Consider the following 20,544-nt stretch of genomic DNA (forward strand, 5'->3'; position numbering starts at 1 on the left):
CAGACAGGGCTGCCAATTTTGGTTGGCCGTATTCCTGGAGGATTCATCACATGACAATCTTTAATTCCTGGAGACTCCAGGACAATCCTGGAGGCTTGTCATCCCTCTCTCCAGACCATTCACCACATTCAAAACAGCAATTGGCAGGTTTCCTGGCCTGGCGCCGGCATGATTACATTGCAGCTATCGAGAGCCCCGTCCTGCAGCTAGAGCTGAGCACATCATGTAAACAAAGGAAAATGTCAATGAACCCAAACTCAAGGCCTCCTACCTCATCACATTCTTCCTTGCAACACTGATAAGGACATGATCAAGGCTGCCTGATGTAACAGCCCCCGCTCATGCAGCACTTGTGTGGCTGTCTCACTTACTGTAGTAGCTGGTGTCACCAGGGTATGTCTACACTGCAGTGTAACACTCACAGCTGGCCTGGGTCAGCTGACTCGGGCTTGTGGGACTACCAAATTGCAGTGTAGACATTTGAGCTTGATCTGGAGCCTGGACTGTGAGACCCTCCTGCCTCGGGTGTTTTAATGCAGTGTAGACATATCCTTAGACTATTAATCCTCGTGACAGGCCTGTGAGGCAGCACAGTGCTCTTATCATAGAACATCAGGGTTGGAAGGGACCTCAGGAGGTATCTAGTCCAACCTCCTGCTCAGAGCAGGACCAATCCCCATCTAAATCATCCCAGCCAGGGCTTCGTCAAGCCTGACCTTAAAAACCTCTAAGAAAGGAGATTCCACCACTTCCCTAGGTAACCCATTCCAGTGCTTCACCACCCTCCTAGTGAAAAAGTTTTTCCTAATATTCAACCTAGACCTCCCCCACTGCAACTTGAGACCATTACTCCTTGTTCTGTCATCTGCCACCACTGAGAACAGCTGAGCTCCATCCTTTTGTTACATGTTACAGATGGGGAAGAGAAAGACTAAGGGTGATATTCACAAGAGGCATTGCAGTGCTCAGAATCTCCTATCAGGTAGAGGGTCTCCTGCAACCTGGGTGAGTGCTCTAACTGCTGGGCTAAAAGAAATAAAGAGGTCCACTGGCACCACCACCATCTCCATTTTGGGCTAGGCCTGATCCAGTAGGTGTTCTCTGAGCAGGCCAGATAGGCAAGGGAATGCTTAGTTTAAGGATCCCACGGGGGCTTCACCCATGTCCAGTGTGGCAGAAATTTAGGCACCTATAGGGTTAGGTGGCAGCTGGGGGTGCGGGGGAAGTTGAGGATCTAAATTTTGGATTTAGGTGACTAATGTGGTAGTTACATGTTTAATTCTCTTTGTGGATCTAGTCCAGAGTGACTCAGAATCAGGCCCAAAGGGCAGATCTGCCTCCAGTGGAAAAGCCTGTGAAAGTGTTTAGAATTTAAGACTTTTCTGCTTGCAGAAAACCTGTCTCCTTCCAACACAAAGTGGGGAGACAGCACAGGAGCACATCTTGGGGTATCCCCGTGGGAGGGACAGGCTGAGCCCTATGGCCCAGTGCTTGTCTGGACATAGTATTGCAGCATCTGAGGGGGTTCTGTGACTCTGCGCTGTGGTTCAAATTTTCATCCACACACAACTTTGAGGTTAATGTTCAGTCCCAACTCTAGATAATGATTAAACCTTAGACTTCTTCTCTAAACGAATTTGCCAAGAGGGAGACAGTCAGCGTTTGAGAGGATCTTGGAAGCACCTCTCTACCGCAACCACTCCTCTCTCCAAGATGGGTGAAGCGCTGGTATACCTGGTGACAGGAGGAAGTGGTTTCATTGGGGAGCACATTGTGGAGCTGCTGTGCAAGGAGGACTATGTCAGTGAAGTCCGGGTCTTTGACTCAGTGGCAGGCGAGGAAGTGAAGAAGTTTGCCACAGGTAAGGAAATATCACGTACTAGCAATAGCCTCTCTTCCTTTCAAGGAAGCAGTTGTTCCACTTATGCTGGAGATAGCTTGGTGGTGGGCATAGTATAAGATACCATACCACAGCGACAGGCATGTTGTAAGAACCTGAACAGAATAAACTACAAATAGTAACTTCCTGCTAAGAAAAGGATAGCACGGGACTGAAACTATACAGAGAGAGGACCTGTATTGACTTATCTACTAGACGTGCTGCCAGGGGACCGGGAGAGTCCTGGATCAAGGGTCAGTTATGATGATATGTAAGATGTGCACTCCCTAAGCCCAGCCATCAGCTGGAGGACACAACATACTGGTTATATCTGCCCTAGTGGCCTGGTGACCAGCTGGAACGCACAACAGCAAGATAAATCCAGCCTGTCAAACAGCTCCATCCCAAACAAGGTTCTAGCCCAAGTACAAAAAATTGACAGGACTGCAGAAGCGGTCCTGAAATGTGACTGGTACACAGAACGAAATAATTGGAAGGAACCTTCTATCGGCGTCCTGAGCTTTGCCCGAGGAACTAGAGCTGTCTTTTAGCGATCAGGTGTACAATTAAACTAATCCACCCTGAGCATTGTTGCATAGCTGCCTTTTCTCTGTAACCAGAGTTTATTACCATATGGCGCATTGGAAAAACAGCACCTTTTACTGGAGTCGTAAACATCCATCCATCCATGCAGAGCGATATGCCCAGCAACCAGTGCTCTGTATCAGTCTGTATTGGGTGTAACCCTGGGAGTTTCTGAGCTCCACTAGCTTTTTTAGGGGAGGGAGGAGAGTCGTCTTGTTGTTTCATCTAGATGCTGACAGAATGAATGCTCAGAACAAGAGGAGATTCCAGGGGGTACCCAAGGGAAGGATTCCCATGCATGGCTTATGGGTTCTGGAGTAGGAGTTTGTTAGTAGCACAGGGGCATCTGCTGGCTGACATGACTGCCGTGAAGCACGGTTACTGGGACTACAGTGCAAATCCCCATGGAAGTAGGAGTTGATGGCCTGTCTACACTTAATATTTAGGTTGACACAGCTGCGGTGCTCAGAGGTGGGAAAAATCATCTGCCGCCCTAACTTCGGGTGTAGATGCAGGTAGGTCGATGGAAGAATGCTTCCATGGACCTAGCTACCATCATTCAGGGAAGCAGAGTTCCGACAGCAAAGGAAAGACCCCTTCTGGTGCTGTGCACTACGGGATTACAACAGCGTAGCTATGCATCGTAGCTGTGCTGCTGTAGCGCCTAGATTGTAGGCCTGGCCTAAGGCTGTTAGACAACAGGAATCCATGGAGTTGCACCTTGGTCTGAATTTGACTCCTTTTGTTTCAGACCAGATTTTCAGCTGTCACTAGTATAGTAACCAAAGTTGCTGACTGTGTCAAGAGAACCCTTCCAGGCACCGAGTCCTGGTTCAGGGGATTCCTATGCTGCGTGGCAGATCTGACCAAAACAGACCAGAGAGAAGTAACGGGGTTAGAAGTAATTCTGGGGCACTGAGAAAAATAAATCCCAAGAGCCTAGGCTTTCTAGCACAGTTGATTTCTTGCCCCAGCCTTTTAGAATTGCCTTACCTGGGGCCTGATCCCTTCAGGGGTGAGCACCTACAATTCTGGTTAAGTCACCAGAGTTGTGGGTGGTCTGGACCTCTCAGGAGTGGGGCATTAGGGTCACAATCAGCTTAGTTCCCCTGCAGCACTTGCCAACACACACACACGTTTGCAGTGGCAAAAGTGAAAGAATATAGGGGAGCTCTGCAGGCTTTAAAGACCTCACTCCTCGGGCTGTACTAAATAGACAGAAAAAAAGGTCCCTTCATTGGTGCAAGTATGAGATTTGATCTCGCTCCAGGGGGCCAGTGAGGTGGTAAGAGACTCTAGCCACCTGGGCATTTCTGTATCTCTCCTGCACTGTTTGATCCTCAAACTCTCTGGCTGCTGCATTTGCAGGGACATTGGCTTTCCTGTCCCTTACTTGATTGCTGAAATATTCATGATGATTAAGTAGGTCACAGCTGAGTCAGTGGGACTCCGTAAAGCCTTGGAATTGGATCAAAACCATGGAGGACGGCAGTTCCTAAACTTTTCCATAGGGTGAGCCATGTCTTAATAGAAGGAGCATCTCAGGGTCTCCCAACCGTGTGGTCCACCCACCCTCCCAATCTCCTAACATCCTTGTGGCAAATACAGCCTGTAACCCACTGGTGAGTGGGTCTGGCAGGTCCCCTCTGCTCTAGAAACACCCTCACCAGTGGGCTGCAATTGCTAACTGACAAAAATGAGGGGAGGATTCAATGTTTTTGTAGCTTCCTTTAGTGCAAGTTAACTGCTTGAAACTAGTGGAGCGCCACCTTTCTGGGGGCCTATAGCAAGTGCCGTGGGGAGCACCAGCAATCCACAGACGACAGCTTGGGACCGGCAGATGTAGAAGACCCATGTCTTTCACAGGGTCTTCCCCAGGCTGAGTTTTACTGAAGGGACATTTATGGTGGTATAGGAGTACAGTACATAGGAGTAGCCTGAAACTGCAGGCCCTGAACCTCTGCCCAGAGGCTAGGCCTAATCCAGCTAGGAGTAGAGGCACTCGCCCACCAACTGTCTTGGCCACCATCCTGTGGAGGCTGCCATTCCGCACTCTTGGGAGACAGGATACTTGTGTCCTCTTAGCCCCATCTCCCCAAGCTAAGAAGACAGCACCGTTCCATGCCAAACCGACCTGTATCACCCTTCACTCACGTTAGAGAAAGTCCAGGAAATACAGTGAGCCAACCTCTAGCCAGGTATTCTGAACTACAGCGCAGGAGAATGGGCTAAATCCACCACAACACCCTGGTGAAGTAAGGAAATAACTAGTTGTAGCTGCAGAAGTAGGCAGGTACAGTATAGCTGGGCCAACGAGAAGGGAGAGCCCAGAAGCAAGCCCCGGCCTTGTGGAAAAAAACCCTTACAGAATGTAATAGGCAAGGAGAACTTCCCTAGGCCATTTTTAAACCAACCTATAGTTCTCTATTTTATTCTGTGTGTTTTTAAGCAATTTGCATAGAACCCTGTTTAATTTCTACTGGACTCTCGTGGTTTTGTCCCTGCTAAATTCTATAGGGCTTCCTCTGTAGTGAAGTTCTGCTCCCCCATCACCAGCAACTGGACCAATTCTCTGCTCACTTGCATCTCTGTGGCCCTGTTGGCTTCAATTAATTAGTTCAGGTTTGTTCAGTACTATACTGTGTATGAGTGCTAGGCATTTATAATGACAGACCCTTGCCCCAATCCAGAGCGCGTCAGCCAGCATAGTTCCATTGGAGCGAAGGACGTACACCAGCTGAGGACCCAGGTCTCTGGGTGTAAAAGATACAGGGTCATATTCTGCCTTAGTGCAACGGATTCAGTGGAGTGGCAGTGTAATACCGACAGACCCTGGTTGGCAGTAGGCAGGATTGAACCTGGGACCTCTAAAGCTAAATGAATGAGCCTCTACTGCATGAGCTAAAAGCCACATGGCCCTTGGCTAAGGCTGTAGAGCAGACACATTAATCTCTCTAAGTGGTCTTGGTGCCACTAGATGGGACAGAACACCACACCCAGGAGGTGTGTGGGTTACAGTAGCAAATTGCACTGGGTTTGAATTTGTCTCAGGCAGAACAGGGTTTTATGTGCAGGATTCTCCTTCTGCAGGAAGATGTTTTTATTTCTGCATCTGGAGTTAAACATTTTTTCCAGCTACCACTTGTGTGACAGTGATGAAAGGAGACATCCGAGACTACGCTCTGCTCCTCTCTGCCATGCGGGGAGTCCATGTGGTTATTCACACAGCTGCTATTGTGGACTACACAGATACTGTACCCTTTCGGGAAATGAAAGCTGTCAATGTTGCTGGTAAGCGCTTTAAAGCAAGGAATTAAGTACAGACTGATAGTCACACATCATGTGTGTGTGGAGTCGTGTAAGAGAACATAACACGTATCCTCTTTGATGTAGTGCTTTTCTACTTCCTGTAGTTCAGAAGCACCACTCAGATGGTGGATTAGAAAAGTGACCTTTTCTTCATTAGCAAGAAAGTTTCTCTCTTGGCCCCCGACCCTAGCTGAGACCAGGCAATGAAATTTGCTGCCAGTTCTACAAAGCTTTTATATGTGCAATGCCAAGTTACATGGAGAGGGAGCAAAATACAGCCCTGGCAAATAAGGCCCTAGCTACACACAGATTTTGCACTGGGATAATTATGTTGGTTAGGGGAGTGATTTGTTTTACCAATATAGTTATAGGGGTATAAACCCCTGGTGCAGATGTAATTATACTCTTATGCATTATGATTTATTAGTTATACTGCAATAGCATCTAGAAGCCCACTCATGGACCAAGACAACATAGTGCTAGGGCCTGTACAAACACAGAACAAAAAGATGGACCCTGCTCCAAGTAGCTTACAATTACAAGAATTAAGAAGACAAGGGAATAAAGCTAATGCAATCCTTGGATGCATGACCAGGGGACTCTCGAGGAAGAGTAGAGAAGTTATCTTGCCTCTGTATTTGGCACTGTGCAACCCACTGCTGGAATACTGTGCCCAGTTCTGCTTTCCACAATTCAAGGATGATGTTGATAAATTGGAAAGGGTTCAGAGAAGAGCCATGAGAATGATTAAAGGATTAGAAAACCTGCCTTATAGCAATAGACTAAAAGAGCTCAATCTATTTAGTTCAACAAAGAGAAGGTTAAGGAGTGACTCGATCACAGTCTGTAAGTACCTACCTCTGGAATATACAGGGGCGGCTCTGTTTTTTGCCGCCCCAAGCACGGCAGTCAGGCAGCCTTCGACAGCACGCCTGCGGGCGGTCCGCTGGTCACACGGATTCGGCTGCGGTTCTGTGGGTGATCTGAGCGACCAGCAGCCCGCCCCCCGCGGCTTGCCACTCCAGGCACACGCTTGGTGCGCTGGTGCCTGGAGCCGCCCCTGGGAACATATATATTGAATAATGGGCTCCTCAATCTAGCGGAGAAAGGTATAATACAATCCAATGGCTGGAAATTGAAGATAGACAAATTCAGATTGGAAACAAGGTATAATTTTTTTTTAAACAGTGAGTAATTAACCACTGGAACAAACAGGATTCTCCATCACTGACCATTTTTAAATCAAGATTGGGTGTTTATCTAACAGATCTGTTCTAGGTAGGAATTATTTTGGGGCAGTTCTTTGCCCTGTGTCATACACAAGGTCAGAGTAAGATGATCACAATGGTCCCTTCTGGCCTTGGAATCGATGGGGGGGAAAAAAAAGCTATACTGCTCTAAGTACATTTATGCCAGTATAAGTGCGTCCACACTGATACCCCTTTAATTATACCAGTCTAGTTAAAAGCCCTACCATTGTGTGTGTAGACAAGGCCTTGCATACATGTGAGATTGTCCTCAGTGTTTTCTCCCTGTCACCGCCTACACAGATTTCCTTTCCATCTTAGTTACAAATCTGCTTAAATAAAATTGGTTCATAAATCCAGTGAATGAGCACTGTTATAAAAAAAAATGAAATCCCCATTACAGCAAGAATTTCTAATGCATGTCAGGCCACTAGCTGATATAATAGTTAACTGCAATGATGATCTTTATATTTTTCTTCCTGCTTGGTTAATGCTTAAGGCACCTGCGATTTACTGATGCATTCAAGGCCAACATCCATTTCTCTATTTTTGTTGTTTTCAAGATTGATGCTTAAAAAAAAAAAAAGTGGCTGTATTTTGTTAGTGCAGGTAATATTCAGAGCGAGACCTCAGGGCTCTGTTTTCTACTGGCTTTGTGAGATCCTCTCCTCATTGTCTGCTTGAAATCAGCAGTTTATTAGAAAGGGACTTACAGATCTCTGTGAACTTGGAGGACTTTCCAGTTGAACAGAGAAGGCCTCTGAAACTAGCCCAAAGAACTAGGCCCGGGCCAAGATTTTCAGAAGTGACTAGTGCCTCCCTCTGCTTTTTGGGGAGTTCAATTTTCGACCTATAAAACGTTCCTCATTTTCATAGGGTAGCTGCTCAGCACCTCTGAAAAATCAGGCTCTATTTAGATGAATACTATCTGAAGCCAAAGAATGCCCATCCCAAGTAAGCAAGCAAACAAACATATATAAAAATTAAATCTAACATGCATCCAAGCAGGATCTGCAAATTCAAGAACAGAAGCTGAATATCAAGGTAGGGATATTACAGATATTTTAGGGACCCAGACATATGAGATGCTGAATTCCTTCAGCTTCCATTGACTTCAGTAGGAAGTCACCCCTAGTTCTGGCATTGCCATACACATTTTCCTAGAAGAGCCCAAACTGAAGATCATCACAATGAATGCAACTATCCTATCGTGCCATAGAATCATAACAAATACCACATCTGCAAAATTTTGTCAGAGCTGACATAGGTATTGTCCACAAACAGGCCTGCCACAATAGTGGCTTAATTTAATCCACTATCTGTCCCAGGACGGTTGTAAGCAGTGCCTGCCACAAACGCCGTGGGAGTCAACAGAAATGGAGCAATCCCCATTTTAATTATTTTTTTGGCCCTTTGTTGTTGATTTTGTAACAAATGAAAACCGATTGCTGTTCCCGGGGGCTGATAAAGACCTTTTTCTCTCTGTTCACCCTTTGTGAAAGCGGACTCCAGGCCTGGTCTGAATCGCTACAAACTGACTACAAGGCCAGATTGACCATCCTTGCTCATGCTGCATAGCCCCTTAACTCCATTGTGTAGGGTTACCTCTGGAGTAGGGCAATGCTCAGTGAGAGAGAAAGTGGAAAAATTTGGCCTTGTGCTTGGACCATTGGTATAAAATATTACTGTTGTGGTTTTTTTCAAATGCATATAGCTCAGGACTCTTCGCATCAGGGCTAGAACCATGTGTGGAATTGCCACCTCTGAGCTATAAAACCGCCCCCAGGAGATCCAGGATGATCCTAAGTCAATAAAACATGACAGCTGGCAGGGTTCTTACAGATTTCCTGGGACAGCTACCTCAAAAAAAGGATGATCCTGGGAAAACCTAAACAGGTGGCAATCCTAACCACCTGGGTATTTTTTTTTACCTGCACTGCCAGTGTACACAAAGTCAACCATAGTTCGTATTCAATGTTGGCTTGCAAACTACCAACGTGGTGGACACAAAATTTGAAATACACAGTATCTAATGAGAAGGTTTTTGCTCTGTCTAGATATCTGCAAACCACCCGAGGCTGCTGTTTGATGGTAAATTTTGAGCTTCTGATAGTAGCCACGTGAGTCAAGTCACATTAAATTTTCAAGGGTAGCCACCAGTCCCATATCTGGTGAGCCACCGAGACTGAGTGATCTTGCCTAAATATCTGAACGTGGTGAACCCAGACCTTGTTGTGGCTTTGCAATGAGATCCACCCGTGGGAAAACAGTCTTAGTTCAAATCCGAACCTTGACTCTGCAAATCTATTTTTGCGAATAGATCAGGAACCAAACCAATGAAGGTTATTAATTATTTTTCGTTCCTGACATGCTCCTCAGGTACTGAAAATGTGCTGAAGGCCTGCTACACCCTGAGCGTCCCATATGTTGTCTATACAAGCTCCATTGCTGCCGTGGGACCCAACACTCGACAAGAACCCATGCTGAGGTGAGCCTAAGCGGATCCGTTGCATCTGTCTGGTTTGTCCGATGACTGAAAGAAGAGCTTTGGAGCTGAAGCCAGCTTGGGGATTTTTGCTTGGACACGAGGGAAAGGCATTTTTCCCTCCAGGGTGATTCCCTTTTGTGCTGGTCCTTCCCTGCCACCATTCTCCTTGAGCAATTACAGCCTCAAATGTGGCCTAAATGCGAACACTAGTGGATAAAACTCCAGGATAAAAAGTTTACCAAGTGGCATATGACCCAGCTGCATATGACCTACGTATCTGTCAGATTATCAGCCCTTCCCATTGGCCACTTATTCCTGGCCTCAAGGCCCCATTCCCCTAGATCCCCTGACCATACCTGAGTAGGTGCTAAGGGCTTGATTCTGCTTCCATAGAAATCAACAGTCATTTTGGATCAGGACCAAAGGGTAAAATGTTCAAATGTGCCGAAGTTACTTAAGAGCCTACGCCCCATTTTCAGCAGTGATCGGCCCTTAGGTTCCTAAGTTCCACTGACTTTCAATGACACGGGCTAACAAGTTTCAAAAGTGCCCAAGTGACTTAGGAGCTCAAGTCCCATTCATTGACTTTCAGTAGGACTTAAGCGCTTTTGCAAATGTTACCCCAAATCTTGTCTAAGGGGGGTGGCCTAGTGGCATGTAACTGTGCCCCAAATGGAACAGAGCAACAGTCCATCTAGTCTGGTCTCCTGAATGCTTGAAACGTTATTTGCCTCAAAATAAACACACCATAAACACACAATCCAGGGTGAAAAAAAGATCCCAGCAGCCAGAGACCCTAATTAATTTAACTTAGTACCCTCTGGCTCATGTCCCATGCGGGTAGGGCAAATAGGAAATCCTTTTGAAAACATGGGCCCGATTCCCCTGTATCTGGTTGAAATCCAGAGTAAGTCAATGGACGCAAGGTGGTGTCAAGCGAGACAAGAACGAGGCCCATGGTCTGAAAATGCACCAGTTGCCTCTTAATGGAGCCCAGCTGGGAGGACTGGCAAACTGCACAATATGGCCATGGTCACCACACTGAAAATACATGCAATGCGGCTTCCCCCCACTCTGTGCTTCTCTCTTGCAGCTCATGCGCCAGATCTTCTTTCCTCTCCTCTGCCCCCCTCTCCCCATCATTCATTGTGTAATTATATTCAACTCACTTTTACATCCTGGTGAACTGACACAGACAAAGCCCGATTAGTCTCTGGACAGGGTGATGGGTGCTGGGATAATGCTAACACCTCAGCATCCGACAAGAATAGAAAATGCCTCTGTCAGTCTCAATCCCTCTGAGAGAGCTACCGCTGAGATACCTTCTGACAATGCCGCTCCAGTCTCATTAGTGTTCAGTTATCTGTGATCATTTTGAAAAGCAAGAGCATTACGCTGAGCTCTTTGTTACGGGCAAGCTTTAAAGGGTGGGGGGATGAGAACTCCCAACAGCGCACTGCAGTCCAAGAATCACATGCACGTTAGTTATCCTTGGTAGAGCAGTTTCTTTTAAAGAGAAAAAGATCTGAAGATACAGAAAGAAAGTAATTAAAACTAGAACTTCTAGATAAACCTCCTAATTGTCTTGGGCCTCCAGAGGCTCCTAAGGGTGGAATGAACCATGCCCCACGTGTGTTTTCTAGTTTGTTTGTCCTATGCATCACCCACAGACAGGGAGTGGGGAGGACGGCCTTGTAATAAAAGCATAGGGCAGAAGGAGAGTTGAGTTTTTAATTCCTGACTCTTATTATTTATTGGTATTACTGCGGCGTCTAGCAGTCCTCATTGAAATCGGGGGCCCATTGTGCTAGACACTGTACTACTACATAGACAAAGGGTGGAGAGAGAGGAAGTATTACCATTCCATTTTATAGGTGGAGATCCGAGGCACAAAAAGATCAAGTAACTTGCCCCAGGTCACACAGGGCATCTGTGGCAAAGCCACAAACTGAACCCAGATCTCCTGTGGCCCAATCCAATGCCTTAAGCAGATCATCCTTCCTATTGCCAGAGATTTAGTGAGAGAACTTGTGGCAAGTCCTTAACCTCTTGGCCTCACTTTCCCCATCTGTGAATGGGGGACAATAATACTGTATCGCAGAGGGATGTTGTGACACTTCACTCATTATTAGGCGAATAGGAAGGATGATCTGCTTAAGGCATTGGATTGGGCCTATATAAGCATGAGCTCATGCTTTTTGTTCTGGGCATCCCTAATTCAGTCCCCACTGTTGTGGGCAAAATGGTGGCTGCCACCCATGAATAGGGTGACCAGATGTCCCGATTTTATAGGGACAGTCTCAATATTTGAGGCTTTTTTTATATGGCTCCTATTACCCCTCCACTCCCTGTCCCAATTTTTCACATTTGCTATCTGGTCACCCCACCCGTGAACTTCAATATCTGGTTAACCTCCACTGGCTCAGAGAATGTTCATGCCAGCAAACTCGTCTGCTAGACGATCCATGGAGGGTGGAATTCACTCCTGTGCACAAGGGCAGTGCAAGACTTATGGCCTTTAGAGGACTCCAAGTCCCCTGGAGCCATGCATGGGTCTTCTGCAGGCACTCTGCCGGCAGGAGGGGGAAGGGGTGACTTTCACCCAGAGAGCAAAACACAAAAGGGAATTCATTAAAAACATGCAGGAAGTTTCACTGACATTTTTTGCAGCATTTGCACACTGCTAAAGGGGACATAGACACACAGCAGGTAGGAAGATCGGAAGAACCAAAGCCTAGCTTCCTGGTAATTACAAGTAGTACAGTGTGTGTCCATATACACTTGATCCTAATGGATGATCCCTGCTTAGTGCTCCAGAGGAAAGCAGATTTTCCCTGCTCCGCCATCTCTCAAGATCTCTTCGCCCTGCTGAAATTCCTTCCAGATTCCACACTGAGCTAGAACCCACCTTATTAGCATCTATGGTTTATTCACTAACCAAGCCAGGTAACTATGGACAAAATTCCAGGGTTCTGTCAAGAGGCAATCCTCTGGTATGCTTGCTCTGTCCTCCCTTTCTGTAGCTGATTATTGCAGGTGTCTGTGTGGCTGATTATTCTATAGCTCTTCCATCCCCCCATGCTGTGGGCCTCCCTCTCCTTCACTCAGTAGTAAGTTAAGATCTACAGCTAGCCTGGGGCATGTGCTGCTCCTTCTAGAGCAGCGGCAAAGTGCTCCCCGCACTGCATCCATCTGGGCCTGCTCCCTGCAACTACAGAAAAGGTCTTTGTGATAGCCAGACAGCTGGAACGTCTTTGCTTACCTCCTAAGAACAGGATTTGCCCATAATATAATATAATATAAACCAACTGATATTAACACTTCCATGCGATCACCTAATACTGTATGCAGCCCTTTTATGTGTCTACTATGCTTGCAAATGCCTTATAATTAATAGTATTGGAAAATTAAACAGCAACTGCTCCTTCTAATTTATGCCAGGTAATGGGCCTGTCTCTCTTTTTTAGCTGTGAGTGCTTTTATTCTTTCTACCCTCTCTCTTCCTGGGCCACATTCAGCCATGCGTGGGTTGCTAGAAAAGCTGAGTCTATTGTTTTCAGAGGTGCCTACTTCTTTTGAAATATTATTTGCTTCAGTCATTGTATGTCATGTGGCAGTGAGTTACACAGGTTAATTAGACATAGGCAAACCCCACTAAACAAAAACGAGAACAAACCAGCAATAATACAGCCCAGTGAATACGTTTTGTAGTGTTGAAAACAGTTCATACTCTGGGCTGTTGAGACCTCAGACTCCCCCAGTATTGATCAGGGCCTCATTCTCCCAGACTCCCAAGTCCAGGAGCGCCGCCAGCTTTTCTACCGCCCTAGGCAGCGGAAGGTCCCGCCCCGAAATGCCGCCCCCCACAGAGGCTGCAGAAGGTCCCACCGCCGAAATACCGCCGCAGTCGCCGCCCCCCAAATTGTAGTGCCCTAAGCGACCACCTAGGTCGCCTAATGGGTTGCACCGGCCCTGCCCAAGACATGTAATTCGTAGCCAAAGGTGAGATGTTGCCTAGCAGCTTTGTGGCAGTCTCTTGTAGTACCCTGATCACTTACTGCTTCTTTTCATTTATCTCAGAGGAACAGAAGACACCAAGTACAGTGGGGAAGTGGAACTGCCTTATGGGAAGACTAAGGCCATGGCAGAAAAATTGGTACTTGAAGCCAATGGAAAAGAGGTACAAAAGTCAGACAGCAGCCTCAGTACCATAACATAGGATTTACGGAAGGCAAGAGCCCATGATTCTCTTCATACAATCCCGCCACTCAAAGCTGATCAACTACAAACAGCTGCAGTTTTGATTTCCCATAGAAAAGCCTTACATTGATTTATGCTGGGTGTTCCCACAGCATCATAAAGCAGACCGTAACGCTCCAAGGCCCAGATTTGGCAAAGCACTTTAAGCACATGCTTAAATTCCATTGTAGTGAATGCCACTTATGAGTCTGAAAAACTTACACTTGGTCTGTGTTAAATTATGGCTGTGAAACATGGACATTCAAGCAATCAATTATAAAGAAACTACAATCCTTCGAATTATGGTGTGTTAGAAGAATTCTGAAAAATATCATGGATAGACCACGTAACCAGTGAATGAGTATTAGAGAGACTTGAAACTCAGAAAATGCTAGTTAAAGATCTTATGAAAAGAAAGATTTGATTTACAAGGTATATTTTAAGAGGTTTAGTGGGTAATGCACGTTTATGGGCACTGGAAGGGAAACTTGATGGCAGAAGAACACGAGACAGAAAAAGATCTTGGATAGACAATGTGGTACCCTGGATGGATCCACAGGACTATTTATTCGCAAAGAAATAAGCAGAGGAGTGTATAGAATGGGCTACCAGGGTTGCAAACCTCCAGTAATGGAGATGCCTCATAGGAACAGAATATTACTTAAGCATGAGCTCAAGTGCTTTGCTGAATCAGGGCCCAAGAGACCACATTGACCTTAATATTCCATGTAAGTGGATATTCAAAAGTGCCTAAGTGAGATAGGAGTCTAAGTCCCAATTTCAAAAGGGATGTCCACACTGCATAGTACACCTGAGCTCTGACCCAGGTTCAAGCTCAAGTCCCTCTTCTGTCCACACAAATCAGGCTGACTCGGGTCAGCAAGTACTCAGGACCCAGGTTCTCAGACCCCACTAGGAGGGTTGGGTGAAAGCCAGAGTCCTGCTGTGACTGGGGTCCAAGCCCTGTCATTTTACAGTCTGGATGCAGCTCAAGTCACAGGCCCAAGTCAGAAGGTCTTCCCAGTGCAGTATGGACGCATAGAATGGCTGAGAGGCCCAGGTGCAGCAATTGTAAATCCAGGTTTACAATGCATTGTGGATGCTCAAGCACAGGCTTGAAAACACTGAGTCCACAAGCCCGAGTGCCACAGAACTGGGCTTAGTGTGTTGTGTAGACACAGCAACCTTTCAGAAGTGGTGCACCGAGTCTTCATTTATTCACTCTAATTTAAGGTTTCATGTGCCAGTCATACATTTTAACGTTTTTAGAAGGCCTCTTTCGATAAGTCAATAATACATAACTAAACTATTGTTGTATGTAAAGTAAATAAGGTTTTTAAAATGTTTAAGAAGCTTAATTTAAAATTAAGTTAAAATGCAGAGCCCCCTAGACAAGTGGCCAGAACCCGGGCAGTCTGAGTGCCACTGAAAATCAGCTCGCGTGCCACCTTTGGCACGTGTGCCATAGGTTGCCTACCCCTGGTGTAGACATTCCTTAGGCACTTAGGTTCCTAAATCCAATTGACTTTCAAAGAGACTTGGGCATGTCAATGGGAGTTAGGCACCTGGGCACTTTTGAAAATCCCACTAGGATGCAACCTTAGGCACCTGAATATCTTTGAAAATCTGGCCCCAAGTGCCTAAATCATTTCTGAAAACAGGACTTCACAGTGTTTTTTCAAAAGTGCCCAAGCAGTTTAGTAGTCTCTTTATTTCCACATGACATGCTTTTTATTTAACAAACTCAAAAATACCATGGAAGATCTCATCCTCGAATCCATAGCCTGCTAACATTCTGTGTGACCTGAAGAACAACCCTGTGTAAGCATGAAAGCTTGTCTCTCTCACCAACAGAAGTTGGTCCAATAAAAGGTATTACCTCACCCACCTTGTCTGTCAAACATTCGGTTTTGATTTTACAGCTAAGCAATGGTGGCAAACTTGCAACATGCATCATCTGTCCAAATACAATTTATGGGGAGAAGTATCTGGTTCTAAAGGACTCGCATACCGTGGCCAAAGCCAAAGGAGGTGTATTGGACTACCTGGAACCCGAAGATACAGAACGTAATTGCACGTACGTAGGTGAGTATGTTGCTTTGATTCCTTTACAGGTTTTTACCAGATTATTTTTAAAGGGTCAGTCTGCTTTTTGGCCATGAGACTATTATACACCCTGGATAATGTTCCGACAGCGAGCAAGGAGTGTAAAGAATGAACACAGAAATAATTTAAAAAATTCTAAATAGGGCCGGCTGGAAAAAAAAATTAAGGGTTTTCTGGGAAAAAAATTAAAAAACAACTTTATTATTTTGTTCTAAGTTTTTGTATGGAATTTTACTCTTTTTTTAAACAAAATGAAAAATCCTTTAGAACACGGAAAAAACTTGCAATAGAAAAAAAAAAAGGGGGGGGGGGGGGGGAAAGGTGGCAGAAATGTATTTTTTCTTCCAGGGATGGGCGGGTGGGGAATATTCCAGGAAGGGAAAAAAGCAAAACCCCCAGAATTTGAAAACGTACTGGTTTTCAAAATAAAATTTTTCATCTCCTAGAAACAAAATTTCAAACCAAATGAAAATTTTTGTTTTGTTTGAAAAGTCTCGCCTCTTCTTTTTAAACCCTGTGTTAGATTGGGGGAGGGAGACATGAAGGCGGGAAGAGACCAACTAGTTCTATTTGTAAAGTTTAGAAAACGTTCCTTTTGGAAGGAAGAGAGTGATTGAATTTAATAGGGATTAAACCAACAGGATTCTATGGAAATTTAAGATGATTCTGTACAAAAACCTATAGAATTTAATACAGAAGAGATCCTTTTATCGGTATGTTGAACCGTACTGTAGCAGGGATAGAATTATCCAGTAAATCTTCCAGATTTAAGAATAGAGTCCTCTCCAAGGATGGAATTACAGGGGTTTGAAACCACTGTTAGAGGAGAGTCAGGCCAAATAGGTTAAGCGACTTGTCCAAAAGACATGCAGCAGAGCCAGGAATAAAACCATTGAGTCCAATCTGTCTCTGACTATGAAATATTGCCCCTACATTTCCCAGGAACCAAAGTCACACTGGACACTTGTTGGCCATCTCAAAAGGGGAACTAGAGATTGAATGGACCTTGCAGAGGCGGCTCTAACTTTTTGGCTGCCCCAAGCATGGTAGACAGGCTGCCTTCAGCGGCATGCCTGCGGGAGGTCCGCTGGTAATGCGGATTCGGCGTACCCGCCGCCGAATTGCTGCCGAATCCGCGGGACCGGCGGACCTCCCGCAGGCAAGCCGCCAAAGGCTGCCTGACTGCCGCCCTCGTAGGGACTGGCAGGGCACCCCTTGCGGCTTGCCGCCCCAGGCACGCGCTTGGAGCGCTGGTAGGGTGACCAGACAGCAAATGTGAAAAATCGGGATGGGAGTGGGAGGGGGGTAATAGGAGCCTATATAAAAAAAAAAGACCCAAAAATCGGGACTGTCCCTATAAAATCAGGACATCTGGTCACCCTAAGCCCTGGTGCCTGGAGCCACCACTGGACCTTGGATATTTTGGGCAATGACCAGGTCCCTCCAGACAGGGCCAGCTCCAGGGTTTTGCCGATCCAAGCAGCAAAAAAAAAAAAAAAAAAAAAAAAAAGCCGCGATCATGATCAGCTCTACCGCCGCCGCTTCAGTCTTTGGCGGCAATTCGGCGGCTGGTCCTTCACTCCGAGAGGGAGTGAGGGACCCTCCGCCGAACAGCCGCCAAAGAGCCGGACGTGCCGCCCCTCTCCGTTGGCCGCCCCAAGCACCTGCTTGCTGGGCTGGTGCCTGGAGCCGGTCCTGCCTCCAGACGAAGGTTGGGTGACAAAGGTGAGGCAAGATGGAAAAAGATGCTCTGCCTACGAAACATGCAGAGGTGTAAGCTCTTGTAATACATGGACCAAGCTGGCTCCTCCTCCATTCCTACTCTCCCTTCTCCTTCTCCAGGGAATGTTGCATGGATGCATGTGCTTGCAGCCCGGAACTTGCAGCTGAAACCAGACGTACTTGCTGGGCAGGTGTATTATTCCTACGATGACACCCCAACGAGGAAGGGCTTCCTAGTGAGATATCAGCTGTTGTCAGGGATGGACCCCTCAATAAGGCTGGGCTCACGCATACCTTACTGGAAGGTATGGTTACAAATATACGTTTATAGGATAATCAGGATCCTTTTGTACCCCTTTTGGAAACCACAGCCCTTCCTAAACTTGCCTCTGTTGAATACAATAACCACCACCTTCTCCTATGAGACAGACAAAGCCTTCAGGCATTTCGGGTACACCCCCCTCTACAGCTGGGGAGAGAGTAAACGCCGAACTACAGAGTGGTTAAAGTCAGCTACAAAGAACTCGAGATCCCATCAGCACCACGGGAAGGAGACCTAGATGGCACTTTTAACACTAAGGAGCTTATCCCCTTCAGTGAATTCCATCTGAATTTGGTCATGTGCATAACTTTCCCACTGGGAACCAGGCAGAGACCCTCAACTCATTACACCTAGACTAACACAGAGCAATGACTTCCAGCTACTATTATGTATCACTTCTCCACTCCCCGAGAGCCATAAACTTAATATGCATTTTCCATTTGACAATATTTACTTGCAGCAGCAGACATACGAGGGGCCATGTCCCACAGCCTTTACTCACTTCAGTAGCCCCATTGGCTTCGTGGCATTTCATCGGAGCAAGGAATGCAGGGTCAGACCTCTGATTTGTGAGGCTGAATTGAATCTTTGTACAAAAATTATTTTTGGTAACCAATTTAATTCCACATCCTGAATAAGTTCCATCCTTTTCCAACAGCAGGACTGGCACTTTTAAAGTGATCTCGAATAGCCATTTTTTAGTAAGTGGACTGTCTTTATTTCACTTATACACTCAAGAGGTCTTTAATGGATAATTCTTAGGGGGATGCGGAGAACTCAGGAAATCCCCCCTCAATTTTAGGGTTTTAGATATATATATAGCTATAGGCTTTCATCACTATCCTTAGAAGCAGCTTTCACATCTACCTTTTTCCAAAATCCTTTCTGCCGCTCAGCTTGTACATTTTACCTCTAAACCCCCCCGCCAAAACCGAACATTGTAACAAACATAAAAGTTACCTTGCAATATCTCGAGGTGACAATTTGTCAGTCTAGTTACATTCTTATTTCTGTGGTTTGATAATTGAGGTCAGAGTGTTGGATGCATTTTGCAACTTGAATAAAAATTATACTGGATCGGAGTCTCATTTGCACAGAGATTATTTTTCACGGCTCTGGCAGTACAAAACAACCTTAAAGTGGGCGCAAATGTAACGTAGTCCCACATGAAGGCCCTTTCCACTGCCAGAATGGCGTAAAGGAGAATCAGGCCCTAAGGGCCTGACTTGCATTAAATGAAGCCCTTACATTCAGAGTTTGGAGAGGGAGGGGGTCATTTTAACCCATCTCACTGTGCTTGGCTATGCAGTACATATAGTAAAATAACATGCAGCACAGCTTGGAAAATGTTGCAATAACTTGGGCACAAATGGGGCAGGCAGTCATATGAAATTTAGAGTTGAAACTGAATCTCTGTTGTGCTTTATGTCAGCTTACCAAACCCTCACCATATTTTGTACATTTGCTGAGTCAACAGCAGAAAATTTTCCACCAATATTCAAGTACAAATTAATTTCTACTAGAATTGATCTGCTTCACAACACTTCCGTGGGCTGTGAACTTTCAAGCTTTACTTTAGTGCAAGCATTCATAGAAGGCTAATTTTAATTTCAAGTGCTCAAATATTCACAACACACAAATTTTGTTGGTGCAGTATATTTGATCAGATGAGTGGCTAGTGGTCAGTTACATTAATCATCCAGTCAGGAAACAGAAGCAAGACCATGTGACTGACTTAAATCAAGTTAGCAGGAATTTCCTCAATCACCTCTTTGCAAAATGATCTGTCTAAGCAGAATTGTTTGCTAAAGAAATATGTAAAGAATTTCACACAACAAATAGGTCTGGAGAAATTTGCAATCTGTTCACACAATATGCAAAGGTGAAATTCATTGAATAAATTATCAGTTGCAGATTTTTTTCCACTCAGCTCTGCTGTGTCTATAGCGTCTTTCATTTCATTATGTTACCCTTTTTACAGATATTGGGGTTTTTAACTCAGCAGCAGATGGCAGCTTGCTAGGATTTTCACAAAGGAAAAAATATACATTGTCAGAACATCTCCAGGTTCTAGCAAATATTGTCCAGCAGTGGTTTTTAAAGCTTTGGAAATGCTTAGTATTCTGTTACCACAGGATGGAGCTACAAGTCCAGTTGTAGGGCACTTTTCCTTCTGATTTAAATGTGTGGTAACAACTTTTGCTTTAACTGGCTTCTAAAGGCATTGAAGTCTTCCCTTGCTGGTCAGGCGAACTGGTTTATGCTCCATCTAGGTTTTTAAGAGTCTTCAGTCCCTGGCATTCTGAATTTTTTTTTTTTTTTAATCAGTAAATTAACTAAAGTGTTTCTATAGGCTGCCTGGATGAAGCAACCTTCTCATTGACTTGTACTGATTTACTCAAAGCCACCTAAAGAGAGATTTTCAAACCCAAATTCCTCTAAGAGAGTGGGAATTGGGTGTTCAAATCCCATTGGCAGCTTTGAAGATCTCAGCCTGGGTGCATATGCTAATGATTTCCAATATGCCAAGCAGCCCTTGATACAGCTCACTGTGGGATTTTGTGAAGATACTAGTTGGGGGAAATGAGGTTGCTTTTGTCAGGCCGCATTCTCTTATCACAGAGCATGACTGATGCTGGACAATTGC

The 20,544-nt window shown here is 45.5% G+C and overlaps 1 protein-coding gene across 1 annotated transcript; it reads left to right on the forward strand.

Moving 5' to 3' along the window:
* Positions 1 to 1,261: 1,261 nt before the first annotated feature.
* On the forward strand, positions 1,262 to 20,284 carry LOC101940872 (3 beta-hydroxysteroid dehydrogenase type 7-like). The gene is made up of 6 exons (XM_024103473.3): positions 1,262 to 1,861; positions 5,600 to 5,755; positions 9,400 to 9,508; positions 13,589 to 13,688; positions 15,670 to 15,832; positions 17,696 to 20,284. Exons 1-6 carry the CDS (start codon positions 1,714 to 1,716, stop codon positions 18,133 to 18,135), a joined length of 1,116 nt encoding a protein of 371 aa, XP_023959241.1. The 5' UTR covers positions 1,262 to 1,713; the 3' UTR covers positions 18,136 to 20,284.
* The last annotated feature ends 260 nt before the right edge of the window (positions 20,285 to 20,544 follow it).

The sequence above is a fragment of the Chrysemys picta genome, chromosome 19, assembly GCF_011386835.1.
Source record: "Chrysemys picta bellii isolate R12L10 chromosome 19, ASM1138683v2, whole genome shotgun sequence".
Lineage (NCBI taxonomy): Eukaryota > Metazoa > Chordata > Testudines > Emydidae > Chrysemys > Chrysemys picta.

Coding starts and splice junctions, on each gene's coding strand:
- LOC101940872 (XM_024103473.3), top strand. CDS start 1,714: ATGGGTGAAGCGCTGGTATACCTGGTGACAGGAGGAAGTGGTTTCATT. Junction 5,756..9,399: donor GAAAGCTGTCAATGTTGCTG/GTAAGCGCTTTA, acceptor CATGCTCCTCAG/GTACTGAAAATGTGCTGAAG. Junction 15,833..17,695: donor ACGTAATTGCACGTACGTAG/GTGAGTATGTTG, acceptor CTCCTTCTCCAG/GGAATGTTGCATGGATGCAT.